We start from the raw sequence: 16,865 nt of genomic DNA, 5'->3' as shown, positions 1-16,865 counted from the left end.
TAGTTGCCACTTACCCAACGTTGAACTGTCTCATTTTCTTAGTTCTATATAACATGGGCAGACTTAAATATTAAGAACACTGTTACACAGATAGAGCCCAAGAAGTTCAATATCTGCAGTTTTGCAACATCTTAAAATGCATTCTAAAGCCAAATTTGATCCTTTGGAATTTATGCTCTTATGGATATTTTACCTCATGATATATCTAATCATGTAGCTTTTTTTAGTTTTATTTTAGTCACTAAATTATTTAAGGCAGTTTAATAAATAATGTTAATTTTACTAAGATATTTTGAGTAAACATTACTGATTAAACAGTATTTCATTCTCAAACTAGTAATATATTAATGTTACTATTTGCAGTATGTAAGTGTGTCAAATCAATACTATGCATACCATAAACTTAGTGTTTATCAATTATATCTCAATAAAAACATAAAAAATAAATTACTATATGAGCGTTTTTATAAACTATAAGTTAAAATAATCAGAAATAATTCAGGCCTTTAAGTTCGTATTAAACTAGTAGAATAGACTTTGAACAGCAGCAGTTGTTAAAACACTTAAACCAGTTTTATTTTAATAAATATCATGGGACTTCATTTTCTCTCCAAAGTAAGAAATGTTCTAAACAAATGTAGGGAACAGAAGTGCAATAACTAAGATTAAATTAAATGATATAAAGCACATGTGGTGTCTATGACGCTTATGACTTAATGTGAAGTCCTATGGGAAATTACTATTTGTTCTCCAACAAAGGAACAGAACTTTGTCCTGACTACATTAAATTCTAAGGAAGTTTCACTAAATGTTTTTAACAGTGATTTTGTTTTTAATAGACATTTTCTGGAATATAATTTAAACAAAACTAACTATAGCTACATGTGGTTTTATTTATTTTTCTTTTAGGCATTTCCATTGCTGAAGACTACTTGGAAATAGAAGAAATGGCTAATTGTCTCCCATTCTATGGAGTGATGGACTTAAAAGAAATTCTTAATGCTATATTAAACAAAAATGCAAAGGAAGTTTATGAATGTAGACCTCGCAAAGTGATAAGCTACTTAGAGGTATTTATTATTAGATTATGTAGGTTGGTTAGAGTTTAACATACTTAACTGTTTCTTAATAAAACAGTAAGTTTTCAAAATAGTAAAGTTTCTGTAGGTCTATTATTTTTTCTAAGAAGAAATACTACTAAAAAACGAAATCCCTGATCTCTGCAAGAGCAAAAAGAAAAAGTGAAAGATGTATTATTGAATAAAAGGAAATTTTAGTTACCTAGGAATATCTACCACAAATGAGAAACATAACAGTGGGTTAAAAAATAAGTTCTGATGTAATATGGAATGGAGGAAGATTATAAGGTTTTAAATGTCCAAGTGTAGGATAGTTGTTGGAAAGTAATAGTGAGTGTCTCAATGTTTGAATTCTCTCCCTCAGGTTTGGTATTATTTCAAAAACAGACCTGAACATAAATAAGATTTGTTTTCTCCCTTAAAAAAAAAATGGGCCATTTTTGTTTAGAATATAATCATGATGTCCCCACTGTATTCTGAGGGCCAGACTTCACTTTTTACCCTTTCTAAAGATTGTATTCAGTAGCATTCTATAAGTCCTTCAAGAGCCTTGACTTGTGGAAGTTCCTAGCCTATTGCATGAGCAATTTAACACTAATAGTTTCTAATGACTTCAAAGGAATCTTCTTGTGAAGGAGATAGGATAAACTTAAATGAAGGTTGAAGGAGGGTAGTATTTTGTATACTGAAAAACCATGTGGGAAGAAATATGATTTCAGAAACAACAAAAAAAGTGGGTGGCATTAGGTATAAATATTTTTACTAATATTATACCTCATTACATTAAGTCAGTTGTGGATTGATTGTTTTGGAAGAGAGTCTAGGGAAAAAAGAGAACTTCTGTAAGATCTACAGGAATACTTACGTTTAAAGTCAAGCTGAATAAGACGAATCAGAAATAAAGACAGGAGAGTGAAAGAAAAAACAATAGAGGATTAGTGAAGTAGTCCGTCGGAGAAAGACAACTATCATATGATCTCCCTGATATGAGGAAGTAGAGATGCAACATGGGGGGGGTTGGGGGGTAGGAGAAGAATAAATGAAACAAGATGGGATCGGGAGGGAGACAAACCATAAGTGACTCTGAATTTCACAAAACAAACTGAGGGTTGCTGGGGGGAGGGGGATCGGGAGAGGGGGTTGGAGTTATGGACATTGGGGAGGGTATGTGCTATGGTGAGTGCTGTGAAGTGTGTAACCCTGGCGATTCACAGACCTGTACCCCTGGGGCTAATAATACATTTTATGTTTATAAAAAAACAAAAAAAAATTAAAAAAAAAAATAAAAACCAGAAAAAAAAACCAGTAGAGGAGTAGATATAAAGGTCAAGGGAGGAAAGAAATTTAAAAATGAGAAAGTAGTAGCAGATTCTTTATAGGGTAATAGTTGCTTGAAGACCATTTGGTATGGTCGCTGGATGGCAATGATGATAGAAAAGTAGTCCAGATGCGAGACTTGCCAATGGCGAAAGAGTAGGGCAGTAGTGAAACAGTGTAGGCAGCAAGTCATGTGGTGGTAAAAAGAAGAAAAGAGAGATTAGCTTGTCTTTGTTATTGGTGGAAAAGACTGACGAGAAAGATTGGCAAGCAGATGTTCCAAAAGAGGCAGGAAGGAAGATGGGAGTTAATGATATAAGTTTTAGAAAGGAGAAACTTCTCTCAATCAAGAGCAAAAGGGAAGGAAAGTGGAAGTAAAACTATTTTCAGGTAAACTTGAGAGAAGTCATGTATGATACATGTGATAAAGGTATAGGAGAAGTTATCTACTGAGAATGAAGAGGCTAGGAAGGCATTGGGGATTTGAGTATAGTAGAAAAGATCCAAAAATAAGAGTAGTAGGTACTATAAGAGAAGATTGATTAGAGAAGACTAAGATGTCCAAATGGCATTGAGCACTGATAAGAGCTAACATTGGTATTGGATCCAGCCAAGATAGTTTGGTGATTTTCAATAGTACATGGTACAATTTATCCAAATATAGGGATTATAAGGTGAATATGGTAGAACAAGGGGGTGAGTGAGCACATTTGAACCCATAATATACACAAGAAACTGTGTTAGGTCCTAGAAGATTTTTTTTTTTTTTAAAGAATTTATTTGTTTGTTTGACAGAGAGAGATCACAAGTAGGCAGAGAGGCAGGCAGAGAGAGAGAGGAGGAAGCAGGCTCCCCGCCGAGCAGAGAGCCCCATGCGGGACTCGATCCCAGGACCCTGAGATCATGACCTGAGCCGAAGGCAGAGGCTTAACCCACTGAGCCACCCAGGCGCCCCAGGTCCTAGAAGACTTTCAAAATGAATTAGGTTCTAGTAGTAGGAATCAAAAAGGAATACAGAAAGCTAGAAATAGTATCTTTAATGGCTTATTGTCTGTGCCTTATGTAGGGAAAGATGACAAGAAGGTTGCTGGTGCGGCAGAGCAATAAAGAGGGACTGAGGAGATTAAAAGTCAAAGTGAAGGAAAAAATAGGTTTAGTTGGAAAGGAGTAGGATGATGGAAGAGGGTATGCGGTTAGAGAATAATATTAGGCTCAAGCTCTTTGAAGCACAATTTGTTTTTAAATAAATTTTAAAAGGAACCAGCTTTCCTAATACCATTTACCCCTAAGTGCTCAGTTTTCATATCTCAGAAAACAGCATGACCATACCAGAAATGTAGACATTACCCTTGATTCCATATCCTTCATTACCAATTCATCAACAGGTTTTGTTGTTGTTGTTGTTTAAAGATTTTATTTAATTTGACAGAGATCACAGGTAGGCAGAGAGGCAGGCAGAGAGAGAGGAAGGGAAGCAGGCTCGCGGCTGAGCAGAGAGCCCAATGTGGGACTCGATCCCAGGACCCTGGGATCATGACCTGAGCTGAAGCCAGAGGCTTTAACCCACTGAGCCACCCAGGTGCCCCATCAACAGGTTTTGACTTTACCTCCTGTTCATGTGTGAGGACTCTTTTTTATTTATTTATTTATTTATTTTTATTTTTTTAGAGAGGGGTGTGGGAAGGGGCAGAGGGAGAAGGAGAGAGAAAATCCCAAGTAAGCTCCATGCCCAGTGTAGAGCCCAACACCAGTCTCTATTCCACAACCCTGAGATCATGACCTGCATTGAAATCAAAAGTTGGGCACCCAACTGGCTGAGCCACCCATGCGCCCCAAAATTTTCTTTGTCTTTTTATCTGTTTCGTTTCTCTGCACTGAATATAAGTTTAACACGAGCAGGGATACTTGTCTTATTCTCCACTGTGTGTAAAACGTACAATAGTGATGAACATGTGTTTAATATGTGCGTGAGTGAATAATAATATAATCTGTTTTCTGTCTTCTTTCTTGCCAGGAATAACGTGTTTTCTGCTTCAGGGTGTATCATGGTATAACATGTGATTTTCTTTTCACAGGGAGAAGCAGTGCGTCTATCTAGACAGTTGCCCATGTACTTATCCAAAGAGGACGTCCAAGACATTATCTACAGAATGAAGGACCAATTTGGAAATGAAATTAAAGGGTGTGTTCATGGTCGCCCATTTTTTCATCATTTAACCAATATTCCAGAAGATACCTGATTAAATATGTTTAAGAAAATTTGTTACTATTGAAATTGATTTGGTAATAAAATAATAGGAGTTGGTCTTTAAACTATCTTTGTACTATCATGTGTTAGTTATTTTATAAGAGACGCTTCACTGACTTTTATATTTTAAAAGATTTTGAAAACTTTAACGTCAGCTATTCAATTTATTCTCAAGAACCAGCCTTCATAATAATTATTCGTTGTAAACTCCAAACTGAAATTACCTAGTATTCTTGGCTGGTTGATTTACTAGAGGCTGTGGATTGAATTATGTCTCCAAAATTCATATGTTGAAGTCCTAACCCCCATTGTGACAGAATTTGGAGATGGGGCCTTTTCAGAGGTAATTAGGTTTAGATGAAGTCATGAGGGGAAGGGCTCTCATGGTGCGGTTGGTGCCCTTATAAGAAGAGACATCAAGAGCTTTTATTCACTCTCCCTTTTCTCTCACCAACTTCCATGTGAGAATACAGAGAGATGGTGACCATTTCTAATCCAGGAACAGAGCTCTCACCAGAAACCAAGCATGCTGGCATCTTGATCTTGGACTTCCAGTCTCCAGAACTGTGAGAAAATAAATGTCTGTTGTTTTTTTTTTTAAGCCAGCCAGTCTATGGTATGACGTTATGGCCGCCTGAGTGCACTAATACACTTAGCAGTTCTATGCCAAGAGAAGTCAAAGACTGGGCGGGCATATCTAACAGAAGTTGTCCATGTTGTTTAAAATGGGATGGAGAGACAGAGTGGGAGAAAGTGAGAAAATAAAGTTTAGAGGAAGAAAGTTTAGCTTTCAAAATCCTGCCATATACTTCTATTTTGGGATAACAGTTTAGAAATTGCTATCTCTTATATGGATATTATTGGGCATTGGGGTCAATATTTATAAGAGAAGAAAGGAAGATCCAGAGATTTAATAGAAAATTTAGGTAAGGGGCACTTGGGTGGCTCAGTGGGTTAAAGCCTCTGCCTTTAGCTCAGGTCATGATCCCAGGGTCCTGGGAGATCGAGCCCCACATCGGGCTCTCTGCTCAGCGGGGAGCCTGCTTCCCCCCCCCCCCCCCCAGCCTGCCTCTCTGTCTACTTGTGATCTCTGTCAAATAAATAAAATCTTTAAAAAAAATTTTTTTTTTTAGGTAAGCTTATTCATTATGTCCTTTAAAAAACTAGGTCCCACACATACTGCACTAAAACACTTGATTTCCAAAAAGTTGAAACATTTTTAATGGGTATGTTTGTTTTATAAAGCAAGATGTGTTATACTGGATCCACTATCTCCATACTCTACCATCTCCCATAATTCTCAAGAAGTTTTCAATTCTTAAGGACCTTGTGTAAGAGGTACAAGTTGTGATACATGGAATTCTACCTGTAGGCAGGCCTTTTTTTCCCTGCCAATATGATCCTCTTACCCATAATACCCAAATACTGTATTTTTTCCATTATTCCCTTTGGAAGTTTGGGGCCGTTCTCTGAGAGAGATTTCTGAGAGTAATCCTTTTTAAATTACTGGGTAAACTGAGGAGAGAGAAGCCCACAGAGATACAGAAGATGACGAAATTTGCATCACACGTTGGGCCGGCGCTAAAGGAAATTTAGGACTCATTTTCTAGCTGGTAACCTTCCATCGTTGCGAGAGATCGTATGGCGACCTGTAACGCGAATAAACTTATTTTGCTTTTTCTTTTAGCCTTTGATTGTGCCCAATCAGGCCGGTAGTAATGATGGCAGATGCTACTGCGTATTTGCCGGATACGCTGTGCGCCTTCTTAGCTTGTCTCATCTCCTTTAATCCCGACGCAGACGGGATCGTAGGCACCTCGGAGCCTCCTTCCCTGGGACTGTGCCGCTGTCCCACCGCCCGCCTCCAACTGGCCCCGGAGCCGCCGCGCTCCGCCAGCGTCCGGGGGAAGCGAGCGGAGCGCCCCGGCACCCCGGAAGGGCCGCCGGCTCCGCTCCAGCGCAGTTTGGGGGCCGGCGGACTCCCGCTAAGCCCGCTGAGGCCCCCCCCCCGCCCGGCTCCCCAGGAGGCCCCGGAAGCTCCGCCCCCGCGTGCTGCCCCGCTGCCCCCCCCAACCCCCCCAGCAAGCCCTTGCGGCAGCCGCGGCCCCGCGGGACAAAATGGCGGCAGCGGGCGGCGGCGACGGCCAAGCCCTGGCTCCCGGGACGGAGGTAAGGGCCGCTGCGGCTGGGGAGGTCGGCGCTGGGGCTCAAGGCAAGGGGAGGAGCGCTGGCGAGAAGGAAGAGCCCGCCCTGAACGGCCCGTTTCCTCCTGAGGCCGGTGGGCTGGGGAGGGGAGGCCTCTCGCGGTGCGGGTGTCCCGAAGCGCCCTCGAGGCCTGAGGCCCAGCTCGGCGCCCGCACAGCCACCGCACGAGGGACGCCGGGGCCACGCACAGGCAAGGCCTGCAGGCGCGGCGCCGCCCCGTCCGCCTGGGAGCTCCGGTGCGGGGCCCGGCCGTGCCCACCACGTCCCGGTTGTGTGACCTGCGGACCAGGCCTTCGGTCCGGCGGCCAGGCTCGTGCCGTCGTTGACGCCGTTCGATGCCCCGCGATCGTTCCCGGCGGCGTGGCTGGGGTGGCAGGCACCGCGGCCCCTCTCGCCGGCGGCCTGCGGTTCTTAACCAAAAATGCAGATAGGACGTGTTTACTGGACGCCCAAATGCAGCCCCACCAACTTAAAAACCAAAGTGGCCAAGCAGACTGAAGTACCAATAGTGACATGAAGGTGATGAAGTGAATTAGACTTGTTCTTGGAATTGGAGCCGTCTAGACTGATTGTGGCAAACCAGTGTTGGTGGACTCAGTGAATAGAGTCTTTGATGTGATCTAATCCGGACAGTTTTACAGGCGAATAATTAAATGATTGGCCTCAGGGCCCACAGATGGTCTAGTGCTCTGCTAGTTCTGCTTCAGAAGTTACTGCCGTAAACCAAACAAAGGTAAGTACTGAAAGAATAAATTTTACTGCAAAGACAAATCTTTTAAAAAATGACTTGATATTGTCAATTACTTTATAAGCATGAATAATTAATAATTACCTTGTCTAGATCTTTTGGTGCATCTCACCTAAACTTAAAAATTTTTTTAATCTTCGAAACCATTATTGTTTCCAGGAATACTGGCCCTTAAGTCTCACCACTGCTGCCTTGAGATTCTCTGCTTATTTTTTATTACACTTTTTATTCCTCTTTAAGCCACGACACATTAATATAATGATCTTTTCTTTCGTTTTTAAAATCCTGTCCCGGGGTTATCAGATTTGAACCACTGCCCTATCCTATATCACGGTTCCCCCAAGAATCTCAAATCCATCTCTTTTAGCTTATTATTTTTCACTTCTGCAATGAAGACCCTGAACTTGACCCCTAAGTGCACAATCTTTTGTAACATGCCGTAATTTTGTTTCTCCCTGTTTTGTCTTGAACATTCATTAGCAGAACCTGGAATAACCTCTTTTCACTTAATTATTACTATATTACTGTTAACCATATTTAAGTGCCTGTGATCTAGGCCACTTTTTCCATAATTTTTTTTTTTTAGATTATTTATTTATTTATTTATTTATTTGACAGGCAGAAATCACAAGTAGGCAGAGAGGCAGGCAGAGAGAGAGGGGGAAACAGGCTCCCCGCTGAGCAGAGAGCCTGATGCGGGGCTCGATCCCAGGACCCCGGGATCACGACCTGAGCCAAAGGCAGAGGCTCTAACCCACTGAGCCACCCAGGCACCCCTTTCCATAAAATCTTTTAAACTAATCTGTGTTGGAGGGTTGAGGGTGTAGATTTCTTCCACCCTACTCAGATTGGGCTAGAAATCGCTAAAACAAACCCCTCCCTCTCTACTTCAGTTGCATATTCATATCTTCGTTTATTCAGTAACATTTACTGAGTGTCACACTCAGTGCTGAACACAGACTATGAAAACATTCTTTGCCCTCTAAAGGAGAAAAACTTGCAGTATAACATGAATGTTAGGAGGACATGTAGTATGCACTATGGAAGCATAAAGGCGCACCCACTCCGGCTTGGAGAAACCTGTGGGAGAAACTAGTAAGCTGAAAGTTGATAAGGAATGATCTGGGAGAAGAAAGAAAAGAAGGGTATTTCAGGCAGACAGAGTACCATGTGTCAGTGCCTTGCTGAATGCAAGGAATTCTACATCATTGGATCTTGAGGAATAAATGGAGATTGGATTAGAATAGTAGAACATTGTTCATAAAGGGTCTCAGGCCTCTAAGGATTTGGAAAAAAAATTTTAAAGATTTTATTTATTTATTTGAGAGAGAGAGAGAGAAACCACAAGCAGGGGGAGGGGCAGAAGGAGAGGGAGCAGCAGATTACCTGCGGGGCAGGAGCCTGACACAGGCTCCCACAGGCCCTGAGCTGAAGGCGGACACTTAACTAACTGAGCAACCCACGTGCCCAAAGGATTTGGAAAATTTTATCATAAGGGCTGTGGGAAGCCATTAACATTTTTAAGCAGGGAAGTACACTTTAAGGTTTGGAAGTAATTAGCCAAGTTAAAAGCAGATAGAACAAGTTAGCAGGCTACTTAAGAATTCAGACAGTGCAAGTGATCCAAATGGATAGAGATAAAAGCTCTGTAGTAAGAGAGTCTGTTTGACAGGCATTGAGGCCCCTCATAGCCTTATGGGGGGGTTTCAGTTTAGATTCTCTGATATGATGCCATAATAGAACTAAAGTTCCCATGTCTTTTTGGAGAAGTCTCTCATTTGGCTAATTTATGGTGAGGTCGGATTACTAGAGGAATGGAGGATGTCTTTACTAAGACATCAGTGTAATTGCAGCTAATTCTTTTAAGTTTCTCACAGACTAGGAAAATCATTTGATATCTTTTTAGAAAATTATTAAATCAGATGTCTAAGTTGTAATCTAGGCTTGTATCTGGGTCTTTTGGAAACCAACCTAAAGTTTCTAGCTGTTCCTTTAATGAAATAGTTTTGTTTATAAAGGACTTCAGTATTCAAATATAATTTCCTAGCAAGACAAAATAATGGCTGGCAAATTAAAAATTATCTTTAATGTTGAACTGATTTGATTTTTAAGAACTTTCTTGTAGGTATTTTATGTTTTATAATTTAGATCATAGAGATGAGTGATGAGTTAAGAAGAAACAAGCAAGAGACTGGGAATGGATTGAACATATTTTTGGGAGAAAATGGTATGTTCTCAAAAGTTAATTTTATTTGTTTAAAAAGGACATTTTTGTTTTTAAGTTTGCTTTGTTTTAATCTAAAGACATTGGCAAATGACAGCAAGTTAACTTGCAAGGCAGCGATGTTATCCTGCCCAAAAATATATTTTAGGTAATTCACTAATAATAGTAAAAAACATTTCCATGTGTCTTTATATATAACTAGCTAAATGTACATAAGGTACCTATCTATTTTGAAGTTCTTTGTACCTTTTTGGGTTAGGGTTAGGGTTAGGGTCACCTCATAAGAAGTCATTGTTAAAAGAAAGCACAAGCTCGCCGAGTGGAGAAAGGTGTTTGACTCCCCATTTCCACTTGTTCTGGAACTCAGGTGCCACGTAATAAGGGAAGATGCCTTCAGGTGACTCTAGCCTTAGTTGCCATCTGTGACAACTATATGGAATACTTCCAGTGGGAACTGCCCGGCTGAGCTCATCAACCCCCAGGACAATGAAAGATAAATTGTTAAACCACTAAGTCTTGATATGGTTTATTATACAGAGATAGACAAACAGAACACTGACATTATGCCAGTTTGAGAATGTTTATTACCAAAATGTCATGTTGATCTTTGAGAAAATGATCAGTATAGGAGTTGCAAATTCATCTGAAATTTTCATACAAAAATGTTATAGTTTTTTTAATATAAATTTATTTATGAAATATCTAGCATTTTCCTTTTCTCTTTTTTTCATTTTTAAAGATTTATTTATTTACTTTAGAGAGAGAGAGTTCACATGAGCAGGGAAAAGGGCAGAAGGAGAGGGAGAGAAGCAGTCTGTTCACTGAGTGAGGACCCCAACTTGGGACTCAGTCCCATGACCCTCAGATCATGACCTAAGCTGAGATGACGACCTGAGCTGAAATCAAGGGTCAGGCACCTAACCAACTGAGCCACCCAGCCCCACATTTTATTTTCTTCTCATGAAAATGTTCTAGCATTAAATAATTTATATTTAAGAAATAATTTATATTTAAATTATGATTATGTTTTTGAGATTGGAGATAATATTACTTTTGAGGATTATTTGAAGATCTGATTTTCAGCTCTTCCACTTAATCACTAGAATTTTCCATTCTTACCTGCCCATGTTGTTACCTATCCATGGAATCAAATTATGAGTGAGAAAGTTATTAATAATTTTTACTGAATATTAACTTTTCTTTTATCTTTGATTCATGCTATGACTTGTCTAGATATTATTCCCTGTAATAGTTTCATAAGGGCAATCTCCTTTGGGCTTTACCTCTTTCATAAAGAATTATTTTAGTGACATTTTAAAACTTACTCAGATTTATTCACTCACTCTGTTTTTACCAGACAGCTATCAAAACCACCTTGGGGAATTCAAGACACAGAGGGATTCAAAATTTAATAAAATATAATCTCTGCCTCCAGGAAGGTTTGATCTATTAAAAGAGAATAGTCCACAAATAACCCTGTTAGAGTCATTGTTGAATGAGAGGAATAAATATGGAGGAAGGTTCAGAATAAATGCAAATCACATCAGCAAGGGGGATCAGCTTCATGAAAAATATTGCACAGCTGGGCTGTGGGGGCTGGGAATTTTTCTTATTTTGTTTTGTTTTTTTCCTAAAGTTTCTTGCGTGTTTTTTGTTCACTTTATTTTTTCACACTTAACATTTTGAATAAATATTTTCACATTCTTTCATGATGATTATATAATGTTGGGTATACTTGTAAAAATAATTTTTTATTCAATTTATTTAAACTTACGAAACACAGTACACCCATTCTCCTCCTACCTCCATCCTCTACAACCACCAGTTTGCAATCTGTATCTGTCAGTTTGTGTTTTAGATTCCACATCTAAGAGATCAGAGAATGACTTATTTCACTCAGCATCATACCCTCTAGGTCCACCCATGTTTCAAATGGCAAATGTGACAAATGTTTTTTATTGCTAAATAATATACATATATACATATATGTACATATATATATTATTTAGCAATAAATAATATAGAGAGTTGATGCAACCTATTTCTAAAATGGTTATGAATGAGAAGAATTTGTTTATGTGTATATATATGTATATATATACACATATATACACATATGTACATATATACACATATGTACATATATACATATACAACTATATATGTACATATATACATATACATGTATACATATACAAATTCTTCTCATAACCATTTTAGAAATAGCTTGCATCAACTCTCGATGATGTAAAGTATCATTCTAAGGCATATACATATATATATACCACAATATTTTTTTATCCATTCATTTATCAGTAGACAGGTTGTTTTTGTATTTTGGCTGTTGTAAATAAATGCTACAGTGAACAGGGGGGTGCATATATCTTTTCAAATTAGTGTTTTCTTTTTCTTTCTTTTTTTTTGATAAATATGCAGAGTAGGGATTGCTGGACCATATGGTTCTATTTTTAATTTCTTGAGGAACTTCTTACTGTTTTACATAGTGGTTTTACCAATTTACATTCCCATGATCAATGCACAAGGGTTCCCTTTTCTCTACATCCTTGCCTATGCTTATTGTTTCTTGTCTTTTTGACAATAGCCATTCTAACAGGTGTGAGGTGATATCTCATCGTGGTTTTTATTTGCATTTCCCGATGATTAATGATGTTGGGCATCTTTTCATGTACATGTGAGCATATGTACATCTTCTTTGGAAAAAAAGTCTGTTCAGATACATTTTTAATTAGTTTGTTTGCTTTTTGAAGAAAAAAAAAATTTGAAACAGTAAAGAAAATGTGACTTAATCACTTTTTATTTCCAAAAAGGATTTGCAGTGAATTATAATTAAAAAATAAAATTAATTTAAAACCATTAACATAGAAGAAGACATTCAAATTAAATAGTAAAAGAATGTGAAAGAATACAGAAAAAATAAGTTGAAAATGCTCTGTGGGTGGAGAGCAACAGCCAGAGTCAATAGGAAGAAAGGAAGAAGCCCTAGATTTGGAGGGAACCTGTGTTTCATCACCACAAAAGTTATTTCCTCATTTTCTTCTCACTCATAGCTTATAGGACGCTTACCTCTGCTGGGCCTCCTTCTATTTTTTTTTTTTAAGATTTTATTTATTTATTTGACAGAGAGATCACAAGTAGACAGAGAGGCAGGCAGAGAGAGAGGGACGCACGCTCCCCGCGGAGCAGAGAGCCCGATGCGGGGCTCGATCCCAGGACCCTAGGATCATGACCTGAGCTGAAGGCAGAGGCTTTAACCCACTGAGCCACCCAGGCACCCCTCCTTCTATTTTTTATTTTTTTTCCAAAACAATGAAATAAATCCTAAACTCTAGCACTTGTGTTTGTCATTCATTCAGTGCTTGGTATACTTAGTATTAAAGTCACTAAGTATTGTAATATTTCTTATATATAGTTTTACTTCTTCTTATCTTTATCATGCAGCATGGTACCTAACCCAAAAGGCAATCTACAATTATCTGTATATTTGAATGATAGCATTTTATTTAACACTCTTTCTCTTTAATTCCAAATATGCAAATATTGACTAACCAGTACTCTTACTCCTCATCCAAAGGAGGGTCACAGGAAATAATATTAGACATTCTTTTAGAAACAAATTTTGAGGGGCCCTGAATGTCAGACTAAAGATTTTTGACTTTAGTAAGAGTAGCTACAAGTTTTTAACTAGAAAAATAACATTATTAGAATGGTACATTAAGAATATTAGTTTAAAACATGTTGAAAATGAATTGGAAGGAGTAAGGAAGGTTAGTTGAAAAAAATCACACTGCTAGAATTCCATTTATGTTATGCATAAGTGTCTTAGTCATCTCATTTTCATTGTGTTCATTCAACATAGAAGAAGAAGTTTCTTTAGAAGAGCTTGAAGAAGAATTTGACATTCTTGAGGTATAAAAATATATTAGTTCTAAACTTAAATTCAAAGTAAGTTTTAAGACATACTTTTATTTTCCATTTTTCCATTTTAATATTTGCCAGTAAAATGTGTTCATTAGTGACTTTGGTTGATGATCAAACCATACTTAACAAGAATGTTGAGTTTATGGTGCACATGGACAAAAAAAGCTTTAAAAAAAAAAATGCTTTAAAAAAAAAAGCTTTAAAAAAAAAGAATGTTGAGTTTATGGTGCACATGGACAAAAAAAGCTTTAAATTTATTTAGTTTTTCTTAATATTCATAACAGCAAATATTCTGATGTTTTGCCTTGGGGGGAAATGTATATTTTGTTATCCTTCTCTATAGACTTTATGGGTTCCATGTCCTTATTGCTGTCTCTGTACTTTCTGCTGCATTCTATAAGGGCCTAAATATTTCTAGATACCTCTTGGTTGTTCTTTCTTTCCCAACCACAGATTACACTTCCTTTTTCTTATTTTGGTTGATCTTAGCCAAGTTTTAGAAAGAATTAGATTAAAAGGGATTTATATCAATGTGAATGGCATAAAGAAACATTCTATCATAAAGGGGGGGAACCATGATGTGAATGGCTAGGATATTTGGACTTTAAAATGAAACAGTTGCTCTGAAATTAATCTCTAAATTATTAAATTTCAGGCAATTTAGGGATATACATTTTGGGGGAAAACTGCCTACTCTCATATATATGTTAAGACTGGTCCTAATATTACATTTTTCTTTTCCCTAAAGGAGGAAGAAACAGAAACTATAAGTGAAGATGGTAGTTCAAAAGAAGCACATGATATGTCAGTGAAATATACAAATTTCTTTAAAATTTATAACTTTTAGTCAAATATAAAGCATATATATCTTATATTTAAGAGTCAGCAACACAGTATGCTGTAAGACTGTGGGCATTGGAGTTGGAAAGCTTCAGGATTAAATTCTGGCTTTATCCATTACTAGCTCTGTTATGATAAACTGTTAACGTCAGTGTGCCCCCTCTATATTATTGTATGCAGATAATACTTTGCCAATTTTTTAAAGACAAAATAAGGGAAAATGTAAAGTGACTAGTGTAATACCTAGGACATAGTAGATATCCAGTGAATATTAGTTCATATCCCTTATCTCTTTTCACCTATTTCTTAAGAGATATTACAGTTAAAAAACAAAGCATTTTATTTTTTTTGCCCACCTGCCCTGCCCCTACCAGCTTGCTTGCTTGCTTGCCTCCTTCCTTCATTTTTTGTTTTTTTTTTTTTTAAAACAAAGTGTTTTAAAAATGCTTAGTCTGTCACTGTACATCTAAGTATGACAAATGCATATCATCTTTGGTAAGTTACTCATCATTACAGTATCTTAGAGTAATTAGATGCTGACAGTAATTTGATACTATGAATTTACAGTTAATTTTCTACTAAGCTAATGAAAGAAAGCCTCTGTGTAGTTTAATTTATATTTTCTTTGAAATTTGCTGTAGTATATGGATATTTTTGGTCTAATTCTTCAAGGAAAAGAATAAGAACATTTTGAAGGTCCAATTCAAGCAATTCTGGAAATTTATTGAATTTCTTTATCCTTTTCTTCTCAAATTCTTCTCATTCATAACCATTTTAGAAACAGATTGCATCAACTCTTCGATGATGTAAAGTATCTTTCTAAGGCAGATCTGAAACCACTGTCACTGTAATAGCTACAGTGGGGTGGGTAAGTTTTATACATTTCCTGGGGCAAATCTTGACAGTTAATGAAAGCTCTTATTCCAATTTCTCCTTGTTTTGACTAAAGAGACCGTCTTTATTTCAACAAAATGCTTTAATTGGGTGACAAGGTTGAAGAATTTGAAAGTTGTATTTATCCCAGAGATTTTACCAAATCTTCTTTGGAACTCAGAATTGAGTAGAAAACTGAGAGCAGGGACGAAAGCTCTCCAACGGTTCAGGGTAATAATAAAATAGTTAAAATTCATTTAAAACTTACTATTTACTAACTACTATTCTAAGCCCTTTGTATATGTTAACTTATTTAGAGAACTAGACATTCCCTGAATTTTAAGTATAGGTTTTAGGTGACTTGAAATGAAAATGAGAACTGCTTTAAAAAAAAAAAAAAATTCCCCACAAACATTTTCCCATCTGCTGCCATCTTTTCTCTCACGTCCACAGGCTTCATTTTGTATGTTGCCTTCCCCATCTCTCCTGTGTGCTGACATGCTTCTCTGTTCCCAGCTTCTTTCTGTCCCATGCATATGCTTTTGGCACACATGCATCAGTGCACTTAAAATCGTGTTGCACACCGCACCCAGTCTTCCAAGTCAGGAATATGGGAGCCATTTTACCATCTGCTTGATCATCTTGTCAGCTCACTTCCCGAAAGCTCTTAAATCTCTTCTCACTCATCAAAACTATTGCCTTAGAGCAAGCTCTACTCACTTTTGGCCTCAACCATATTGAAAGACCTTTCTTTTTCTCTATTCCTACCCATTTCTTGTTCATATTTCCTGTTGCTACCAAAGAATCTTTCTCAAATACAAGTCTAATTAAATCACTCTTAGTGGTTATAATCATTGTTACAAATCAAATCTCTTAGCATGATGTATCAAGCACTTCATAGTCTGACCTCAGTATACCTTCTCAGCCTCATATCCAATCATTTTTTTCTCTTCTACCCTAAACCTTGACATGCTAAATTGCTTGCAGTTTTCTAAAATAAACCTTGGTTTTCCTGCTTTCCTATACATTCCTGTTTCTCGAATATCTGTCTCCCAGTAACTTAATCCCTCCTGCTGTACCCCAGGCTACCCGTCAAGCTTTGATTTATCCTGCAAGACTCAAAATTAATTCTTGAGAATTGACTCTTGATCTCCGTGAGCAAACTGAGCATTCCCTCCTTAATGGTTTTTCATAGCATCTTGTACGTATTTTACCATCCTTGCCACCTTACCTATTTTCACATTATATATGACTTTATATATCATTCCTGTCTCTGAATACATGTCTTTCCTCCTTTTTTAGGTGACCATACTTTTCTTCCTATTGTATAAAAATATGTATATTTCTATATATGTCAATATTATTTATTAGTATGTAATTTTATAATATATA

The 16,865-nt window shown here is 37.5% G+C and overlaps 1 protein-coding gene across 4 annotated transcripts in view; it reads left to right on the top strand.

The window, feature by feature from the left end:
- Nucleotides 1–4,712, top strand: part of PMS1 (PMS1 homolog 1, mismatch repair system component) — an 87,841-nt gene extending 83,129 nt beyond the window's left edge. For all 4 annotated transcript variants that reach the window (XM_080798578.1, XM_080798580.1, XM_080798579.1 and 1 more), the window contains exons 13-14: nt 910–1,070; nt 4,472–4,712. In XM_080798578.1, the coding sequence (XP_080654704.1) occupies nt 910–1,070; nt 4,472–4,636 (326 nt within the window). In that variant the 3' untranslated portion in view covers nt 4,637–4,712. The remainder of the gene's footprint in view (nt 1–909; nt 1,071–4,471) is intronic.
- Nucleotides 4,713–16,865: the final 12,153 nt, after the last annotated feature.

Source organism: Martes martes (assembly GCF_963455335.1).
Source record: "Martes martes genome assembly, chromosome: 3".
NCBI classification, from domain to species: domain Eukaryota; kingdom Metazoa; phylum Chordata; class Mammalia; order Carnivora; family Mustelidae; genus Martes; species Martes martes.
This window is presented reverse-complemented; position numbering and strand designations above follow the sequence as displayed.